The 21,592-nt window shown below is 35.7% G+C and overlaps 1 protein-coding gene across 17 annotated transcripts in view; it reads left to right on the forward strand.

The window, feature by feature from the left end:
* PIEZO2 (piezo type mechanosensitive ion channel component 2) overlaps window positions 1–21,592 on the forward strand; it is a 432,356-nt gene that overhangs the window by 234,624 nt on the left and 176,140 nt on the right. For 14 of the 17 annotated variants that reach the window (XM_084508371.1, XM_084508373.1, XM_084508372.1 and 11 more), the window contains one exon: window positions 1,847–1,972. In XM_084508371.1, the coding sequence (XP_084364497.1) occupies window positions 1,847–1,972 (126 nt within the window). Of the gene's footprint in view, window positions 1–1,846; window positions 1,973–9,890; window positions 10,003–16,602; window positions 16,660–21,592 lie in introns of those variants that run through there. The other 3 variants (XM_084508362.1, XM_084508363.1, XM_084508360.1) reach the window with 3 other exon arrangements.

A 21,592-nucleotide genomic window follows, 5' to 3' on the forward strand; every position in this document is an offset into this window, starting at 1 on the left:
TTAATTAAGATATATTGCTTTGATCCTCAATGTTTTACCCATCATTTTGCAAGCCTAGGAATAAGGAAGAGATTTCTATTACAGAAAGCTTTTTTTATTTTCTTTTTTCTTTTTTTTTTTTTTTCTTTTTTCTTTTTTTCTCTATCTGAAATAGACATGATATAAAAATCCACAAAACCAATACGATCTAAATATGATCTAGCTATCAGATCAAGGACACTCCTCTGAGCTACTGGCATCATCAAAGGGAAAACAAACAAACAAACAAACAAAAAACAAACAAACAAAAAAAAAACCACACAGAGGGGATTTTATCATGTTTAAAAGAAGTGAAAAGTTGGGTATTTAAAGCATCCTGCATATGAAATTTCTAGATATTCTGGTTAAGATCATACTGTATACTAGGCAGATGTGGTAAGTGATAATCAGTTCTCAAAGAATTTTAGATTTCATTTTACAAAGAGTACTGACTGGTGAGTTGCTTTGTGCATGCATTGAGCTAGTGACCAAAATCTTCTTAAGTGAGTGCATTTCCCTAGTGCTGTCTTAAGTCTCTATTTCAGTGCCTTTGCATCTTTTCTTACAGTGCAAGTGGTTATAAACCACTTACCAAATTTCAAAAGGACTTCTGTGAAAGATAGACTCTGCCCATCAGGAAGAACACATTCCCCTTAGTGGGATCTTTAGCCTAAACTAATGGGACAGTTGACTCCCTGTCATGAGCTTTTGGATGCATTTGCTCAGTAATCCAATCTGAGCCAGAGCACAGAGTCTTGGTCATCATGTTCTTTCTAGAAGTTGCTTACAATGGATCCACACAGAGTACGAATGAAAGAAACAGGATGCATGTAGGGTGAACCTTTTCAGAGTATACTCTGCTAGTTCTGCCCTCCACAGTCTTGGTTTTATTTATATCCTTATGTAAGAATTGCAGCAATTTATTTTTTTTAATCTGTACATTAAAAAATTGACCTTCAAATACACAAAGTGGATAGTATAAAATACTTAAGAAATAGAAATTTTATTGTAAATAGATCAAGTAGGGTGATAGGTAGTATAGTCTTTCATCAGCAACAAAACCTATTGTTAAAGTTGCATATTTTCTGAAATACTAATGGTTCATCCCTTGCAAATCTGGCTGCCTGTGATAAAGTTGAGTGTATCCTAGAGGATTTATATGGCATTTTGTAAGTCTCCATCAAACATTTGCTATTCACTTTTGGCTATATATATCTAGTAAATCATAGAGGAGCTACGACCAAGTGTATCTGGCACAGTCTTCTTCAGTGTGTACTGAAAATTCTTTTCAAAAAACTACTACAGGAAGAGAAAGAGGGCAGTCTGCACAAAGCAAAGCATTCCTTTGAAAGCATGCCTGTATTTCTGAGCCAAACTGAGGATCTTCTGTTGTTATACCTCCTCCAATTTAATTTGTTTTGGAAAGTATAATTAGGTTAACAGGTTTTTATTTTCCCCAAGATTGGAAGTATCAACCATACCTTGTATCAGGTAACATGGTGATAAGAATAATTATGTTATTTGTTATATAAAATTGCTATCTGGGGACTCAAGAAAATTTTTTTTTAATTTTTTTTAATCCAAAAGTAAAAAAGAAATATCAGTAACAACAATCAGTAGGTTTTGTAATTAAAGAGTACTCAAAGATACCTTAATTTAAGTATGATTTTTGCTATGGCATTGCTTGTTAAGAGTCAATCAAGAATAATGAGGATCTGACTTGCAAAAATATCAATGGTCAGAATATTTTTATTGTTTTTATTATTTTTAAATTTTAAAAGCTATTAAGAAATTCACCAACTGCATGTATGTATATTTTGTCTTCCAGGGCATACAGGACGATTATTAAAATCTCTGTGTTTCACCAGTCTATCATTTCTGCTGCTGCACATCATCTTTCAGATTACAATAAACAGTCTTGAAGCTGGAAAAACTATTGAACCTGGTTTTAACTGTGAGTAAAACCTTTTAGCTTTTATTAGTATTGTAAGTGTGCAGATGCTTTAGTGGTTTGAAAGGTGAAGGGTTGATGGGAAGGCACTTACCACTGTGCTCTTATGGGTTTTCAGCTTTCTTCTTCTTTCCCAGCTTGTTGCCTTAAGAACTGCTGTTACTAGGGCAAGAAGTCTAGATGGGTTTAGCAAAACAGAACAGTGTTAACTCATTTGGTCCCACTCATATGTTTCTCAGTATGTTCTCTTTGGGTTTAGCAATGGTTGTTGTGTATCTTCATCCTTAGGCTTTCTCAAAATTCCCTCAGAACTGGAGGTGGTATACGGTTATTAATTAATAATTCACTGAACTAAGAAAAAAATGAGATATACTAATAAAAATGTCTCTAAGCATGTATTATTCCTCTGTCTGATGGAACTCTGTTAAGATGTTTTTTTAATTAAAAGTTAATTTTTGACCTCAAGATTTATATTTTTAAACAGTATTTGTCTCTTTCTTGCCTGTGTCATGTAGGAAGAAGGATTTTCAGGTTTTATTTATATATAAACACTACTTACAAATATATTGCATGACATTTTATATCGTCCTCTCTCAGGAAATGTTCTTCAATAATTCAGAAGCAAATATTCTTTATTGTGCAGAAGTTAATTAAAATATCTATCCAGTGATTTGGATATGTAACCTCCAGGTAGAAGCTATTTGTACTTGTCTTACAATGATTATGTTTAACATTTAAAACTGTCAGCTTGCCCTTGATAAATGTCTATTTAATTTATCACAGAGCATGCTGCTGCCACTTGAATAAACAGTTACACTACAATTAAACACAAGAAACCTTATATGAAGCAAAGCATTTAACTTAAAGCAACAAAATCCTAAGGAAACTTGGAGCACACATTATAATTTCACCTTTAACTCAAACCATTTCTTGAAGTAAAAGACATAATTGTGTTTATGAAATATCGGTCTTAACTGAAATGTCTTAGGCTTTGCCAGTTCAAGTCAGACCTTCAAAAGTGTATTTTTTTTTTCCATAAATGTTTATTATTACCGATCGTGAGAACTGCAAGAGTTGATTTCCTATAACTAATACTCTTGTGATTAATAATACATTATTTTTACTTAGATTATAGCACTTGTATCATTGTTAGACACCATTTGAAGGGTAGAGAGTTCCTAACCATCCAAGACAGAGAAGAAACCATGTAGTGTTTTCTTCCTCCTGTGGTGGAAATTGGGATCTACAGTGGAAAACAATTTTAGAAAGTTAACTTCATTCTGAAGAATACACTCCTGAAGAAAAGGAGGAGACATACCTTGTCTATCTGTAATTAACATCTCTAAATTCAGTATCTTCTATTCTAGCTGCTATTAATAATAATTTCTTTACAAATGGCCTTATAGGATAATGGGTGTGAATGTAGTAGTAAATTAAATGTGCCTCAGGCTGCTCTCTGACACTGAGACCAGTTCACATGAATGACCCACATCCTCACTATTAATCTCTCTTTGCCTCCTGGGCACAGAGAGTGTGTTTAAGTTACCTGTTGGGAACAGTATTTGCCCCATGTGAACTCCCAGACTATGCTTGACTTTTTGGGAGCAAAGTGGGCCAACAAAAGTAGCTCCACAGATTGTTCTAACAGTCAAGCAAGCCAAGCCATAAATAAATAAATAAAAATCAGTTGTTGAATTTCAAAGCCAGAGTAAACTTGGCACCATTTGGTTCACTGGTATGGCAACAGTTGATCAACTTCAGGTAAAGTTAATGAAGAAGGGAAAATGATGCTGGCATTATGGATGCTGGACCAGCAAGGTGCAGAAGAAGTTAAAAAAGGTAAAAAGTCCACTGAGGATCAAAGAGACAAAAAATACCAAATCCTTGCTTAGACTAGTTGAAACATAAAGTATTGTCATTAAATGGCATCAGAGAATATGTGGTACTATGTAAGTGAGGAGAAGTCAGAATTCCTACTCCAGAAAGTACTTTGGTAGTACTTCTGCTTGTAATTATTTGGTGACAAAGCCCTACTGCATTTCCTGTTCCCCAGCTATATGAATAATGCTTTGCAAAATTGACTACAGCAGTGTGCTAAGCCATAGCTGGAGAAATGACAGCACTGTGCCTGTAGCATCTGCACAGTGTTATGATCTCTGCCTGTTAGAGTTAGCTGTTAATGTTTATTCAACTCTTTTCACTCAGTAAGAAGCACAGAAGTGTAGACAAGAAGACTGGAGTTATCCAGACTGGGATCAGCTATTAATGAAACAGTTTTTACAGCTGTTTATCTTATTATTAGGTCCTGTATGCCTGACTGGAAATATTCTACAGTCTCTTCTGATGCTTATCATTAGGGACTTTTTCCCCCTTAATCAAAATACCTTGTCTTGCTCCTTCAATATACTGTAGAAATGGAGAAAACATTTCCATTTCTCTTTTTGGTTACTGCTTGAAGTAACTGGCTGCCGTCATGTCTGTCACATATACTCCTTTCATTCTTTCCTCTTAATAGATCTTCAGTCCCTCCAAAATTTCTTCATGGGCCATGTTTAATTATTGGTCTAATTATTCAATATTAATATTCAATAATAATCACTTATTAATAATAATTAATTAGAAATAATAATTAATATTAATGATTGTTAATAATAATTTTAATATTGGTCTAATTGTTTAATTATTGGTTTAATTATTTTTGTGTTCTCCAAGTTGTCAAGTGGTCCACATACTTCTTTGAAGTTCAGTGCCCAATGTAAGGCAGTAATTCAGCTGAGATTTTTTTTTTTTTAATATATTCTGAATATAACAATTACCTATATGTCTACAAGTGACAATACCTGTGTGTGTGTTACTATATGGTACTTTTTTTTTTTTTTTTTTCCCAACAGTAGCATCATCTCCTGCTTTGTTTGTGATTCACTATAACCTACAAATACTTTTCTGCAGAGCACCTAATGTGTTTTTTTTTCCTAAACCCATATTTATGTAGGTGAGTACACCTACATTGTAACAGAAATTTGTGCTTGCCCAGTTTCTTCCAGAATGTTTTCAAGAGTGTTGAATTCTGTCTCCCAGTTAGTTCATGGCCCCATGTGAAGGGGCGCCACCTGCAAATAATATCGTGAGGGATTTTTGATATACTGGATATATTTTGGATATATATTAGATTTTTTTCTTTAAATTTAATCTTTGTTTTGATTTTGCTGGAACTGATTTCTCCCTGAGTTTGAATAAATTACACCACACTTTGCCCTTGTGGAAATAAAGTGAGAGTAGGTAGTGCAAAAGTGGACCAGGACTTTTGTTGCAGTAAAAGGGCAATACTTTGAGGAAGGGGAAAAGCTGTAATAGCAAAAAGAAAGAAAGATAAAAATAAACATGAAAAACAACAAACCCACCTTGTAATTATTTTGATTTGTGTTTGAATGCTCCAAGGATGAAGTACGTGAATTTTCCATGTCACTACAGTGAATCTTCTCTCCGCTACTTTACTCCTTCAGGAAAATTAAAGCTAATTCTATGACTCCATCATTTTCACATCAGAAATGAATGAATTAATGTTTTTATTTGATTCTGTGTTTTCTTTAAAATTTGTTGCATTGTGTCGTTAATCATCTTATTTCTGCCAGTTTAAGAAATAGATGAGAGAAGGGTATACCTTTATTTTCAAATTCTGAAGGTCACTTTGGGTATATTTAAATGCCAGCTTCTGAATCAAAAGATCATTTCTGTTTTCAGTTTTTCTTTTCACACTGCTGTATTATGTCTTCTGAAAATATTTTCATTTTAGTAATAGGAACACTTGAAAAATGTTTAAATTGATTCTTACCTCTTAAACCTTATACAGTTTTAGTTTCATTTTGGAAATTAAAGACATTTATTGAATATCCCTTTAATAATCTTTTACATGTACATCTAGAAGCAGATTAATTTAGGCCATCTGCAAAAGCAAAGCAGAAAGTAGAATTTTTGACTGATTTTTAATTACTCTGCTCTTATGCTGAATTTATTCAAAATCAGCTGGTAGCATTTAAAAAAGCAAGTCTTTGAATGTTTAGCTTCTTCAGATTTTTATTTTCCATCCCTTTCCTCTTTTAGAGGTCATACCTTTCCTTCTCTTTCAGGATGGCTACAAAAATGCCATATCATTTTCTAAGCAAGATAGATATATGCTGGTGGGTTGATAGAGGTATTTAAAACATATAGCCAACAGAGGGTTTTTGTTTCTTTCAACCTTGATAGTATTGCCTAGCATGAGTAAAATCTTGCTGCTAGAACTTGTCATTTGGCTTAATAAAAAATTTCTGGTTAGCCACAGCTGTGTTGTATGGAACTAATATAACCAGATAGTTCATTTTTTAAATCAGAGTTCATATAGGGAGGGAAAAAGACAAATACAGCAAGTGTGAGTTGTGTTGATCTTCTTAAGCCATCAAGACCTAGGTAATCAGTCTTGTTATGCTGATGATATTTTCATATAACACAATCGGATTTTGAGATGTAGTAGTATTCGTGCGGTAATACAATTTTATTATTAAATTTGTACTTCTGATGAAATAAAATTCTGTTTATTAGATTAAGCAATGCCCTTTGCATATGGAATCTGTGAGACAGGCAATTGCAAATTTGATCAAAAGGTAATATGGAGGCAATAAACATAGAGGTAACATAGAGACAATAAGTTCTTCAGTATGCTTGCTGTAGTTCTTTGTTAAGAATAATTTTAAACATGTTTTTGAAATGACATTTCCATCAGCAAGAGCAATGTTTTCCATGATGTTCATTTTAAACTTTACTTTCAGTAAATCAGGAAAATACTCCTCACTGTACTACTCCTCTGTAAGTGTGTCCTATTTTTTTGTTTAGTAATCTGTAAAAATATTCCAATTTATTTTTCTCTTAGTTGTAGTGGTATGTACCCATTTTTTATTTTGTGATGACTGTACCATCTCCTGGTGTTGAAGTCTACACCCAGATCTATTGAAAACCGTATCCTTTCACAACAATATTTTATTCATTAAGAAATACAATTAAGATTATTTTTTTCTTTCAGCTGTATTTTTAATCAGCTATTTACTGATTTGTGAATACACTGGTTTGTGTTCAATGTTTGCTGGAATATCAAAATTGACATTTATGGTACTTCTGGATATTTTTCTTGTACCTCAAATAATAGAACTAATGGGTCTGTAATTAATCCTTAGAAATCTTTCTAAAGATTTCTGTGAAATTCTGCATTTATTTACTGTGTATTGCTTGGATGCTTAATTTACAAAATGGTTATATGAAGAAAAAAGGGAGAATAGACTTAAATCACCAAGTTGCCTAGATAGCTTCTCTATTAGATCATGGGAACTAAATTCAGATATTTCTCTGCCCCCAGTATGCCGTGTTGAATGTCAAACAAATGCATGCCACCATTGTGGAATCATAATAACTTTCTGCTTTAGATAAATTTGAAATGATTTCTTGGCTGAAAGACCGTGCTGTGTTTGCTTTACTACCAGCATGTCCCTGGGGCTTTGGGTTATATTAGGAAGCAGAAATATCCAGTACAAACAAATTAGGATTCTCCATTTATTGAAACCTCAGACTCGGGACTACAGTTGACCTTTCATTGGAATGAGTACCAGGTACTTTTCCCTCTGTACCTAGTCATATTTAATGTCTTTTATATCCTCACAAGTATTCTTTCAAGGTTGTGCTGGTTTTGAAAAGTACTGTATTGTAAAAACCAGCATATTTCTAAGTGGATTTATTAATTAATTGGAAATAAACACAGTATTTCTACTTATAGAGGGGCAAAGAATTAAGAAATTGCATTCAGAATTTCCTGCTTCTATGGCGACGGTGTGTGGCAGATGCATGCAGGACTTTCAAATACCGTGACTTACTGGTTGAACACCTGCCTAGAGTATGAACATATATTTCATGGACTCCTGTCAGCTCTTTGGACATATAATTTCACTCAGGGCTGCCTTCAAGTATTTTGAAAATACTGAAAATTTGAAATATTCCAAGAAACTAATATTCTGATAATGTCCTCATATTAGCAACTATCCCTGTAAATTATGAGTTTAAAAGCAATGACTGTATGAGTATAAAAGTAATAACCATTTATCCAAATCTCCACTGAGAGACAGAAAATTATTCAGAGATTAGCACAAGTAATGCAAGCATGCATTGTCTGTAGTGAGTTCATAGCTGATTAAGATGCTGTCAAACCTGCTTTGCATGGCAAGTACTCCTGAAACTTAAGACATGACAGAAAGGTGGGAGAATGACATTAAGAATAAAAAAGTTAGTATAGTTCCTGTAATTCCCTGGTTGTTTGTTGTTGTGCATAAAAATATGCAGTGTCTGAGTCATGAAATGTGTAAAAAGGGATCTGTCTGTGGAATCAAGGAGAACTCATGACTAAAAAGGATGCCTAGCTGTGAAAACTGCTATAATTTTATGTTGGTACAAATACATTATATATACAAGATCCTAGAAAGGCATGTGGTTGTACATTATTACCAATGACCATTTCTGATTGTCATTTCATTTTTTCCAAAATTCAATAATATATAACATCATGCTGTAGATCATGTGGATCACATCCTCTGATAAGCCCCTGATCAAGGAAAGGTTTTAATGTGAGTTTTTTGCCTGACAAATAAAGAAAAAGCAACAATAGTTTATTCTCCACATGAAAGTTAATTTTACTTTAATCCACTACACGCTGAATGTCATCATTGCTTCAACACTTCCAGTGTAACTTTATGCAGCTAGGAAATTTATGACTGAGAAAACAGAAGCTTCTGTAATTGCTTCTTAGGCATGTATGATAAGTCTTGCTTAATTTCCTGCTGGGCATTATGCATAACAGTTCAGAAAGTTAGTTTTCATTGTACTTATGGAGTCTTTAGTTCTAGACTCACATGCTTCCATGTGAAAATCCAGCAACATTCTAAATATTCTTTTTAAGCATTGACATACAAAACCTTCTGCATAATATATAATCATGCTGGAATTAAGTTAGTATACTTGTGTTCTTTCATTTAAGATGCTTTCATTTAAGATTATTATCAAAGAAAAAGAAATCATGTGTTCCAGGTTGCATACAAACTCACTATTTTCCTGACATGAAACTATTCACCATGAACATGACATGAATGGCAAAAAGCTGTTGTTTTTGTTTGGTTTTGATTTTTTTTGTTGTTAAAAACTGACTTCAGGATGCATTCTTGAGTTTGTAATTCTTCTCTTTGTGTTCATAATTCAGTGAAAAAAGGAATTACGCTGTGTGCTTTGAGGGTATTTGTTGCAGCACAGTACATTTTCTAAGTCCAGTACTGTATTTTGTAATCTACATCAAATTTCTGTGATAATTTACATTGTGACATATGTCAGTACAGCAATATAAATATCAGACATTTTCAGAGCAAGATAAAACTAAAAATGCAATACAGATTGAAACTTTGGCTAAATTTTGATGAAACGTTTGAAGTGAAGCGGAAAGTTGTCTGACACTGAGTGGCAGTGAAAGGGGTCACCTCAGACTCAGTGTTTTTGACAACCAGGTAGGCACTGGAGATAAGAGTTGGGAAGCCACTGGGTGCAGACTACAGCCTGTTTCTGAAGCTAGCGGTCTTCCAAAGATGTTCTGTTGCTACACCAGAGGAAACACAAAGAAAATTTCTTTGCCATGTCTGATCTGTAGCTAGGATGAGTACACCAGACTGCAGGCATGTAAAAGAAAGGTGACCATCACTGTCACCTTGTTTTGGGGGCTGCAGGTAGGAGGACAGAGTAGCTGTTGTCTGTCTCCCTCTGCCTGTTTAAGGACTGGAGCAGAAGTAGCAAGTGGGAAGAACAAATGAAGGCCAGCTGTGCAGGAAAAGGCACTTGATAAATCTTGAATAGTAGAGAGGACAGCAGGATGTGTGTGTGGAGGAGAGTAGTTCTTTTGTTGATTTATGCTCTTGGTAAATTAAGAAACAAAGATGTAAAAACAACAACAACAACAACAAAAATTTTACATTTCTGTAAGTAGCTATTTTATTGTTTTCCTTCTAGTTATATTCTTGATCCTCCTATGAAAATCTTACCAGACATTATGCAATATCAACTACTTTTATGTCACAAATTACTAGAAAGTCTGCTTTCCATATTCTGAAAAGTTTTTAAAAGACCAGCAAGGTCAGAAACAGGTTTCTCATGCAACCAGTTACAGGTCTGTGTGTACCATTACAGGGACAAACCTCACACACCAGCAGTACTGTTTCAGTGTTTTTTTCTGGCTCATCTACAGTGTTTTGTTGTAGCAGTATGGGGTATGTAAGGATCAACACTGGTGCTTTAGCAACTAGCTTCTCTGTTCTGGTGTAGAGCATTATGTTGAAAAGTTCTCTTGCTGAGCATTCAAATCACTGTAACATAAATATTTAGTGGGGAGTCTTAGGGGAGTTACTGTGCAGAAATAGGAAACTATATATATGTGTGTTGAACACTGTTTAGAAAAATGCTTTCCACTGAAAAAAAATATTTCACTTTAATTCCGAGGATTTATCTTGTGTTAGATTGTTTACATCTTTATGTATCGCTCTTCATCATGTAATCATTTTGAGTATTCCTAGAAAACCCAATTTGCTAGCGTGGTGCTGTGAGGCTTTGTATGTACCCACCCTGTAAGTCTGAGCCAGTTTTTATCCCTGGGACCAAGCCCTTTGGCTTGAGCCTGCCATGCCTCTGCATGCTTTGTGTCAGCAGCGTGCTCTGGGTCTCAGCTAGGAAGTGAGCAGCAAAAGTGAGTTGAGTTGACAACTGCTAACCAGAGCAGCTCTGCCATGGCTGGGTCCCTAGCTAAAAGGCGAGCCATCCTGCCTGGGGGTGGCAGCCATCTGAGATGCAGCCTGGGGACTGCTCAGGGCAAAAGGCAGATCTTAACCCAAAGTTAAGGTAGAGTAGAAAGAACTGGGTTTACTTAGCTGTTCAATGGAATCTGCAACGTGAGAAAAAATCACCCCGTGAAACAAAGCAAAAGGCGTTGTTCACATAAATATGGCTTGGAGCCATTTGGGGAAAAAAACTATTTTCTTCACAGACTTGGACTTGAAGTGCTTTGGTGGGCTCTCCTGTGTCAGTGTGTTAGAACACAGCCCTGAGTCTGGGTAAAATTATGTCTGAACTTTCCACGTTTTGAGTCCACTTCTGAATGGAAAAGGCCTTAAAATTCCCATCAATTTCTGCCACACACACATATATATATATATATGTTTGTGTGTGTGTGTGTATACATATGTCTGAATCAATAACCACACAGTGTGCAAGAAGGCCCTGTACGTTACAACTTTTGCGTAAACAACATGCAGCTCTTCTGTCATGCTTATATTAACACAGGGCAAAATAAATAAGTAAAAGTCCTTTGCAGTCACCAAAGAAGGAAAAATACCTTTCATATCTTTGGAAGGAAGAGAACTCATTTAGAAGGTTGGATTTGATTTCAATCTTAAACAAGATTAATCTTAATCTTGTTTAAACATCTTAATCTTGTTTAATCTAATCTTAAACCCTTTTGTTTCATTACAAGTCTAGCATTTTCCTGATATCTGTACATGTAGCATTGTACCATTTCCATCCACATATACTGTGTTTACTGCTGAATTTTATCATACCAAATTCTTTTAGGATTTTGTTTAAAGGAATTAATAAACTGAATTTTAGAGATGTTATACTCATCATCTAGAGTACAAACAGTATGATTTTCAATGGTGAAAAAAAATCAGTGAAAGAAAGTAAATGAAAAATATTTCATGACAACACCATAATTTTATTTTTACGTCTAGAAAAAAAAAGAAAGGATACAATACCTTTCAAAGTTCAGTGACTGGAGAATGAACTTGATTTCTAAATATTATCAGTGATACCAAATTATTCGTAAACTCCAGCTAGTGGTTGATGAGAGCTTTCTCAAGCTTTGTGGGGTTTAGTATCATTAATCCATTACTGTACTCATTAGAAGAGTAAAAGGTTATTCATAATAAAAACAGAACTTCAGCCCTGAAGGATATTGGTAGCAATGTAACTTAGTGTACATTAATAAATCGAAAGTCCTACCAGTTATTTCTATTATGCATAGAGTCATACATTTCAAAAGAGGACAGCCAGCCCCCAATGTAAACGCCATGGAACTGTTAACATGCATTTTTGGTTCATGAATCACTTCACCTATAAAGTCATTATGGCCAAGAAACTTCACATAGCCTGACCGTTTTTTTTTTTATTATTATTATTTTTTTTTATGGGTCTTTTTGGCATAGAAATTCAGAATACTGAAATATAAGAGGATGATTTTCAATGCATCCTTTAAAACCAGCAGATTGTGACCTTGTCATGGATTGTGTCCCTGCAGTTTCTTAGCAATGCCACAGATGGCTACATAACAGGTTCCAAGAAATTCCTGCTTTTCCTAGACCCCACAGGTCTGTCTGCAAATAATGTAATGTTTCTGAGAGAACCCATGTTCTTGTCTCTACCATAGGAACATCAAAGGACTCAAATTATACCCAGAACAGGCTCTATTGTAGCGTCTAGCAACCAACCATCATTCTTAAAAATACAGACCTTAGTCAAGGCACCAAACTGGATTTTAATGGTCCTCAAAATCTTCCACCTGGAGGGTGTGGTGGTCTAGTGTTAATTAAACACAGCTGCAATATAAAACTTGTGGAATTACAAGACCTACTGTTGAAAGCCTTATTTATGTCTGGATTTTTTTTTCTGTTTTAATATAAAGGAGATAGTAAATACTTCTTGTGGCTAACTTTTTTATATTTGTGAAGATATCAGCTAAAGACTCTCACAAACTGCAACAGACAAATATTACAGGAATAAATAATAATAATAATAATTGAAGCTGATACTGTTGTTCTGACAACAGTTCCCAGTTCATAACACTATTCAACCAATTCTCATTATTTCATGGCTATCCTTTAGCATGTTATTGGCTATCTGATGTTTTGTTTGCCTAAAGATAAAGTATAAGACTAGCAGAAACACAAAAAATCAGTACTGTGGGAAGGGGTCAAGAAAAGCCTTTAAATTGCTATTCAGTTGTGTTTCTTTCTTTGTTTTTGATTATACCCACCCACATGCACATTTTAAGTTTCAGGGACCTTATTCCTTACAGTAGGAGTTTTCTGTGATTATTAAGTTTTTGTACTGAAGCAACCTGTGCAATTTCAAGAATCAGTCTAATTGAATTACCCAATTAGCCAACCTTGGTAAGCAAAGGGGTTGGGGGTGGAGTGGGGGAGTGAAAGGATTTCAGCACTGTTTTTCACTAATAAAATTGAATTGAATGGAATTTTCCAAAGTTTAAAATACCAGGTACTGGTGAGGTAGGAAGATGCTCTGTAGTGGCCTCCTTGACTGCAAGTATGAGTGCTTCCAAAAAAAAGGTGCAGAGAAAACTTTTGGATATCAACCAAGATCAGATTGGTCTTGTTGGCATATAATGTGAGCCATGATTCTGCTCAGGGTAGTATAGCAGTTCTACGGCCAAGCAGGACTGGCCATATCTTCCGGTACTGCAATCTCATGGTATCATATTTTTATGAGGATTTTAAACCAAAATAAATTTCAGCTGATGAGATTGCATTGCCTTGAGAACAAATACCACCTGTTCATTACCATCCTGTTCTCTCAACAGCTTTTCCACAAGTTAGATTGCACTGATACATGAATTTGAAAATTATTTTTGCAACTTCTCATGTTCTGGTTGAAATGTTGTCAAAATTCCCTCTCACACAGTGAAAAATAAAAGCCTGAACAAAGAAGTTCACAGAGTACACATCCATATAAAACAAAGCTGGAATGCTGATACAGTTCCACAGACATCTGGAAAAAGTCAAAGATAGGCTTCCACATCTATCCATGTCATTCTGGAATTCTGGATAACAATAAGAAAATGATATCACATTTCCTCTTCATAGCTCTCAGTTGTTCTCAGTTGTTCCTGTCACCTTTTTTTTTTTTTTTTTTTTAAGCTATAGGAAAGAATTAAAGGATATACAACCACAGCTGCAGGAATTAACAACAGATATTGTGTTGAATTGGTGGGTGATGTATTTAATCAAAATGTGAAATTTTGCATCTTTGTTTTGCTATGTAATTTTCTCAGATGAGCAAAAAAAAAAAATACTTTTTAGATAGTTTCGTGACAGCAGCTCTTGATTTCAAATACTTCTCAAAAGTTGGTTGAAGTATCAGTTCTGTTGTTTTGAAAAAAAATGTGACAATGTGAAGTTCAGTCATTTTTAATCCTTTTTTAAGAGTCATATTCCATTATATAGTAATGCAAAAGTGTTTACAGTTTATTAGTATAGGGATTTATTTAAAGGATATTTAATTTTACATAGACATCTTGACAATGATGGACATAACCTAAAAGTCAAAAAGGAGATCCTGCATTGCTGGTGCTACAGATAAAACATTGGACACTCTGCAGTGATCTACCAGTAACGCTGAGCCGAGTGAAAAAGAACCGCATACAATTGGTAGCCCACTGTTTCCAATATGTAGCAGCACTTCTCTTTCACATCAGCAGATTGAAAGTACATTGTTAGGCTGCTTCATGGATGCAGAATGTAAGGCTCAGGTGGGTATCTACCCAGGTTGTGCAAGAAGTGTTTAGCAAAATCAGTCACCAAACCTTGTTTTCTGTTCTCTATTAAAAAAGAGAAAATATGTAGCTCTGAAGATGAATACATGTTAAATATCAGATGGCCCTTATGCTAGGTATCTTTAATTTGCTAATAGGGTATTGATATTGTAGATACGGGAAGAAAAAACAAACAAAAAACAACACATGGATTATGGAAAATGGGAAAATATTTCTCACTTGCTCTGCTTCCCTTTATTCACTGCCTTCAACATGTCACACAGTGACTGCATTCATCTTTGCTAAGCCAGCTCAGGCCAATCTATGAAACCTTGAGCTAAACAGTCACTGTCATGTTCTCTTCCCTGAGTTAGGACCACTGCCAAGGTGATCCAATGTTTAAAGAGTGTGTTTTTTTGTTTATGTTGCTGTTACTGTTTGTGGTACAAATAGTTACTTTCATCCTGGAGTTGTACCTTTTTTTGGATGTATTTAATTCTGAGGTAGTATGCTCTATATTTGGTCAGTGCTTACAAAGTTTAACATCTATAATTTTATAAATCTCCATTAATATTAATATTTCTGTCCACCCATCCACCTAACCACCCCAGAATATGGAATGCAGAATACAGTGCAAAACAAACTGTTATAAATCCCAGAAAGGTTTATGAGTTGCAAAATTTGAGTTTGGGGAGAGTCGTATAGACTTCTGTAATTTTTAAATGCTGATGCTAAATGCATTCAGATATAAATCAAACCCATCAGGAGCTCTGCTCTTTAGATACTTTATCCTAAGATGTTTTTGTTCATCACTTCTTCCTCAGTTGGAGGTTGTATATGGAAGTTTTTAAAATGAAATAAATAATATATTCCTATGAAGATGATTAGTATATTTTGGAACTCAGAAGTGGTAGAGAAGTTGGCTAGTATTTCAGCATAAATAACAATGTGAGTAGACTTTTTTTGTTTTGATATTCTTAGTCCAGGATGTGGACAGTTAGGTCATAATCTCCCTGGATATTTCCCAGTGTTTGGCTAGGCTGTGAATGATGATCTCTGTTACTGGAAATATTGTGTTTTGTGCAGAGTAGAGTCAAATAATGGGGGCTTTGACATGAACAGGTTTCATGTATATTTTCATACATTCACTTATGTGTCATATGTTTTCACATGTTCACATCAGTTTCACCTGCGTGCTCCTTTTAATTGGTGTGACAACATCTCTCTTGATGCTTCTGTTCAAGGTTTCATTAAATCTGTTGCACGCTAAAGATGTCTTACATTAGAAGCATTCACGTGGCTTCATCTGTGCCCTGTGCTATTTTGGGAGAGCTCTGTGACTGGTCTCTCTCTGCTGTTGCTCTGTCTTGGGAATTGGACGTTAGTTTCCTGTTTAAACATTGGCATTCAGTCAAGATTTGTAGTTCTTGTTCTGATTTGTAGTTCTTGTTCTTGGAGTTTGTGACTATTCAACTTGCTTGCTACCAACTCTTTACTGATATCTTCAGAAACTGTATGTAATTTCTCAATTGCTTCATCCTTTGTGGAGAGTAAAAGATGAAGGTGAAATATCTCATCAAAACCAGTTTAAAGCCCTTACCAGAAATATCTCATCAAAACAATTTTTAAGCCCTTACTAGAAGATTTGAACAGGGTGATAACAAAGATGGTGTTCAGCACATATCAAAAACAAAGGTCTGAGATCCTCTTATACAAATTGCATAAACAAGGACTGGGATCAGGCTTGGTCTTATGTCATTACCCCAGGCCATAATAAATTAGACTGAATTTTGTAAGAGAATATTATCATGGCTGTACACATACCCCCAGGTGACTAAAGAAGAACATGTTTAATTTAAGATTTATGTGCTGTGACTGTGGAGAGTTAATACTTCTTGGTGGTTAAGAGTGACCAGTTGCTGGGAGATAAGGATGTTTTTAAGCACCCATGCACTGATAACTGTTTCATCTTGTGGTCATCCAGTGAATCAACCTTTAGCACACTTTGCCTGGAAGCCTTTGGGAGAAAACTTTTCTGCATGTGAGTATTTATGCTTTAGCATTGCAAAAATATGTTAATTATAAGACAGTAGCCCACTTTCTAATCTGTTTTATTTAGTTATTTGTTTATTTATTTATTTATTTATTTATTTCACCCTGCTTATTTTGGTGACTGAATGATGAGCAGTAATAGTCAGAGTTATCTCAGGTCTCTTCATGCAGACCTCCCCTTCAGTCTTAGGCATTCTGTTTCTTGCTGAGTGTTTTTTTCAAAGTAGAAAATATACTATGTCATCAGGGCAAAAATATGTATATATATACTTTTTTTTCTCTACAAAAGACTTAGTATGATATATAAAAAAACAAGTTCTAAGGCACCAATAAGGTAAACATGTAAGGTGCTGAATAATCATTATAGAATGCATATCTATCTGCAGAGGTTGTCTGCTATGGATCTGATAGGCTGAGGGTTTGTTTCTAAACAAACTGGTTCTTTCTAGTTGTGCTGGGCATCCAGTAGGACCCTTGTGTTGAAGAGCATCACAGGGAGGTCTCCCTGTCTTTCCTTTCTGGCTTCTTTCTTCACAGTTCACCTGCTGATGTCTGTCAGGGTACCAAGAACCACAATCAAGCCCCATGAGATGCCTCTCACCGTGTGTCAGACACGGTAGTGGTTTTTCCAGGGTCAGTTTCCAATCCCTCACTCAGGTGACTAATTGGCTTTTCTCAGCTTATTTGGCTTTTATCAGGTACAAATCTCACTATGATAGTGTTTTCTCATTCATGTTCTTTCACCATAGGGCAATGTACAGAGGGGTCCAATTGCTCATCAGCCTGAATATGCAGAAACCAGGCTGTGGTTTCTTTTTTTTATCTGTAAAATCAGTTCCTTTTGTATTACATTATAGCATTATTACCTCTTGTCATCTAATGTGATTTTCTTGATGGGCTAATTGCTTTATCCATATGCCAAGCATAAGTCAACCTCCACTGAAGTGCCATTCAGTAGATGCATGTATGTTCAGTTAGTCCAACATATCTTGACTTGCTATATTTGGATTTCTTCTGCACTTCATTTCCTCTTGCAGTACCACATGTATCCTGCGTAGATCTCCCTGGTCCTTTGGCTACAGACATCTGTCTTGTTACAATAATTGGATGCTTTGTTTTTCCCTCATGCTGACCTCTGCTTCTGCTTACATTTCTAAATACGTTTCCTGGTTCCTGCTTCCTGAGATCACAGGAGGCCTCCCAACATTAGCCCTTCGCGCAGAAGTCCAAGTGCTATTGCTAACCCATTTGTCACGTAAGCATTTGACCTAGTGTTCATGTGGCCCCTCTCTGTTGTCACTGAGAGAATCTCTTGAAACTGTAAATAGCCATTTCAGTAGTAATTTGAGTCTCATAATCCTGATATCACTGCTTGGCAAATCCACTTTTTAAGGAATACACACCAACAGCTCTCTCCAAAAGATGTCAGAACAACATTTCCAACAGCCAGCAGCTCTGCTACATTTTAGGCATATGCAGAGGTTCCATGGATCAAGGTCCAAGGCACTTGGGAATTGTAAAGTTGTTGTGAAACAACTTCTTTTCTTCAGTGTCTCCTAGTACTAAAGGTGAAAATAGGATGGAGATGGAGAGATGTGATATACGCTACATCAAGAAGTTGTTGCTTGTTATTTTTCTTTCTTTATCCAGGGCTTGCATGCAAGCAGAGGAGATCTTCCAGGACATAGCCATCATCCAGCATTTGATTTTTCTGTCAGGCCAATTTTGAAGAGAAAAGAACAAGGGAGAATATTTGAGAAATGCAGGGATTCTTTGGGCCTGACAGAAAAGGAGGCAGACAGTCCCTCTGTGACCTAAGAGCTGGCTGAGGAGAAACTTCCAGCTGAGGAAAGAGAAGAAGCTGCAGAAATATGTTCCTGAACATATGATTCATTACTGAGTCCCAGCTCAACGTAAATTCGAGTCTTCCTTTCTCTTAGCTTTGTATCTTAACATTAAGATACAATACATTGTATCTTAACAATTCCCTCAGCTTTTGTGTCTTGTCTGGATTGCAGATGACTGCAGACTTTTAAGGCAAGCGCTGTCTCTGCACTTCTGTGTTTTTACAGCCCCCAGCCCAGCTGGTTCCCACTGTTGTCTGGCCCTTAGATTGTTGCCTGATGCCAGCAAATCCATAGGGAAAGATATCTTCCTTGAATTTAGAAAAGTGAGTTTAGAAAATTGCGTTCCTGGCACAGGAATGCACAAATTTCAAGGTATCTTAAGACAAGTCATTTAGATCCCTGATGAACTTGTGTATAAATCAAAATGCAAAATTTGTTTCTTCATTTCCCTTTGACATGTGTGTTGGAAATATATAATACACCCCTTAATTTTCCTTGTTATACATTTAATTCTTATCTGTTTCCTGTAAAGTTCACTGTTTGTCAGATGGCTTTCTGACACGCTTTGATACTTGCTTTTCAGCATACAAAGTAATAGAAAGTTATGATTGCCTTTCAAAGTTAAGAACCCATTCAGACTGTAGGCCCACACCACCCACATCACTCCATGAAAACTGCTGAAGAACAGCTGCACAGTAGGGAGAAATCCCTGAATTATTTAACAGGTTTTCTAAAAATCTTCTGTGTCAGTCCTTCTCACTGCTTACAAAGAGAGTTGATAGGAGTTAGGGCTCTCTAGCATCTTTCAGGGTCCATACTTCATGTATGAAAATTTGTCAGTCAAAAGTTGCTCATTTTTGCCCATGTTTTTATCTCTCTTCAGATAAGTTTGGAATAGTAGGTGTTATTTTTGGCATAGCATGCATATTTATTTGTTCGCCGTTTTGTGGAAAAGAAGCTATTAGTTATTCCTGTTAGAAGTTTGGCCCCCAGAGCTAAATCGCTTAAGCTGGATTGTTGTAGTTGTTCTCATTTTGCAGTTCACACCCTCACTCTTTAACTTTTTGAGAATGTGGGCCAGCTGCTGCACCTGTACAAATCCCGCTGTGTGCTCTGCTCTCAGGATTGGTGCCATAATGCAGGGAAGCCATATTCAGCAGGGTCACATTAGCTTTAGGAGTTAAGGTATGATTTGTCCCACCGGTTTTGGCATGACTCATGTTCAGTAGATAATTAGAACCTCATGCCAAATTTTCACTGCTCACATTCTACTAGGACTGACAAATGTATTACTAATTCAACAATTACTTTGTTATGAGGCACTAATAGGAAAAAATCTACTTGAAATCTAAAATCTCTCTCCTGAATTAATGCTTAATTTTGACTTGAGCAGATATTTGCTTAATGCTAGAAATTGCTCTAAAATCTCAAGTAATGTGTAACTAATGCCATATGAGAAAATAAGTGGGATTAATAATGAATAACCTGCAGGGCTTCTTTTTTATTTTATTCTTTTTTATTTTATTTTTTTTTCCATATGTAGTTTTGAAGTATTTTTTTTTTTCTTCAGCTAGGTTGGCCAGCCCTTAACTCTTGAGACAGAAGCAATTCTTGAGCAATTTGAGTACAGCTCCAGCAGCTATACTGTATACTGGGCAACAGGACTGGTGTAGTGCAGGAACTGTGACCCAGTCAGCATCCTTGACCTTGGAAGGTGATGGAGAACAGGGGTATAGAAAATAGACACCATCCCCTATATAAGTCTACCTGCACATCTAAACTTGACAGAGTGGTGGTTTTTGTGTGGAAATCACTTGGCATTTGTGGATTGTTCTCAGGGTTTCCCTATGTTTTTCCTCTGAATGGTTGGCCTTATTTGCCTCAAGGTTTTTGGCTCTCCAGAGTGTTTGGCATGAAGAACACTTCAAGAAAGGGACATGAAAACTCCAAATTTTCCCTTCTGCTGTAGGGGTGAAATATTAGGGTTGGGCTGAGCAGCACTGGGGGGGGAGGAGTAGAAGTGCAATTTGTTTGTTACGGGTTGAAGAGGTGGCAACTAACATTTCATTATATTTCTTTAAATGGCAAATAATAGTAGCAGTAAGTGCTTCCCTTTTTTTTACTAGCCATGTGATTCACTTAAATTCTAGAAGATGTGAGGTGGTTTCACTGCATTTTTTAGTAGTATGCCCAGGTATTTCCACAGGTATGCCCAGGAGGAAAAAAGAAAAAAAGACTGAATGGTCAGATCAGAAAGTTTCCCATTAAGATGTCCAAAGTTAGGCAGTGATTTTTTCTGCTTTTTGGTGCCTTTTCTGGATAGTAAAACTGACATTTAAAAAAAATATACTGGCAGACAGGAAATCTTTCATGGAGCCCTCCAGATATCTGTCAAGTAGTAGTTGCTTCTGGTCACAACGTTTCTAGTCTAACTTACAATGTGAAAACACTTTGTTATTGTGCTCCTCTATTGTCCTTTTTTTAATTTTTTTTTTTTTTTTTTTTTTTTTTTTTTTTACTAAGGATGAATTAAATTATTATTAAGTTGATGTTTGGTGTTTTTTGTTTGTTTTTTAATGTATGCAGATTTTAGGAGGTTGGCCGAAGTCAGAGGACAGATTCCTGAATCCTCTGTAGGGATCACGCGTTCCAGATCTACTTTATTCCGTTTAGTTCCGCTGCTTTTGATTTTTTAAATGGTTGGCCTGGTGATATGATTTTCTGTTCTGTCAATGAGGATACTCAAGTTAACCATATCTGTGGGAGTTGTTTTCATGTTTGATTTACACTATAACGGTGGACGAAGCTTAAAGAGTTTATATAAAAACTGATGCTCAGATACATCATGGGATGACTGTAACCAGCTCAAACCTGTGCTGAAGTACTGTAAATCTTATCAGTGTGTACTGCATGCAAAAAAGGTATGGTTTTTTTAGATTAGCATATCTGTAGTAAACCTTTAAACAAGAGTCATGGAGACGTGCCTTATTAAATACACACAAACAAAAACTAGGGAGATTAATAACAGAAAGCTACAGTCAATTTTTTTTCCGTGACCTCTGGCATTTTGGACTG

This window comes from Aythya ferina (genome assembly GCF_964211825.1).
Source record: "Aythya ferina genome assembly, chromosome: 2".
NCBI lineage: Eukaryota > Metazoa > Chordata > Aves > Anseriformes > Anatidae > Aythya > Aythya ferina.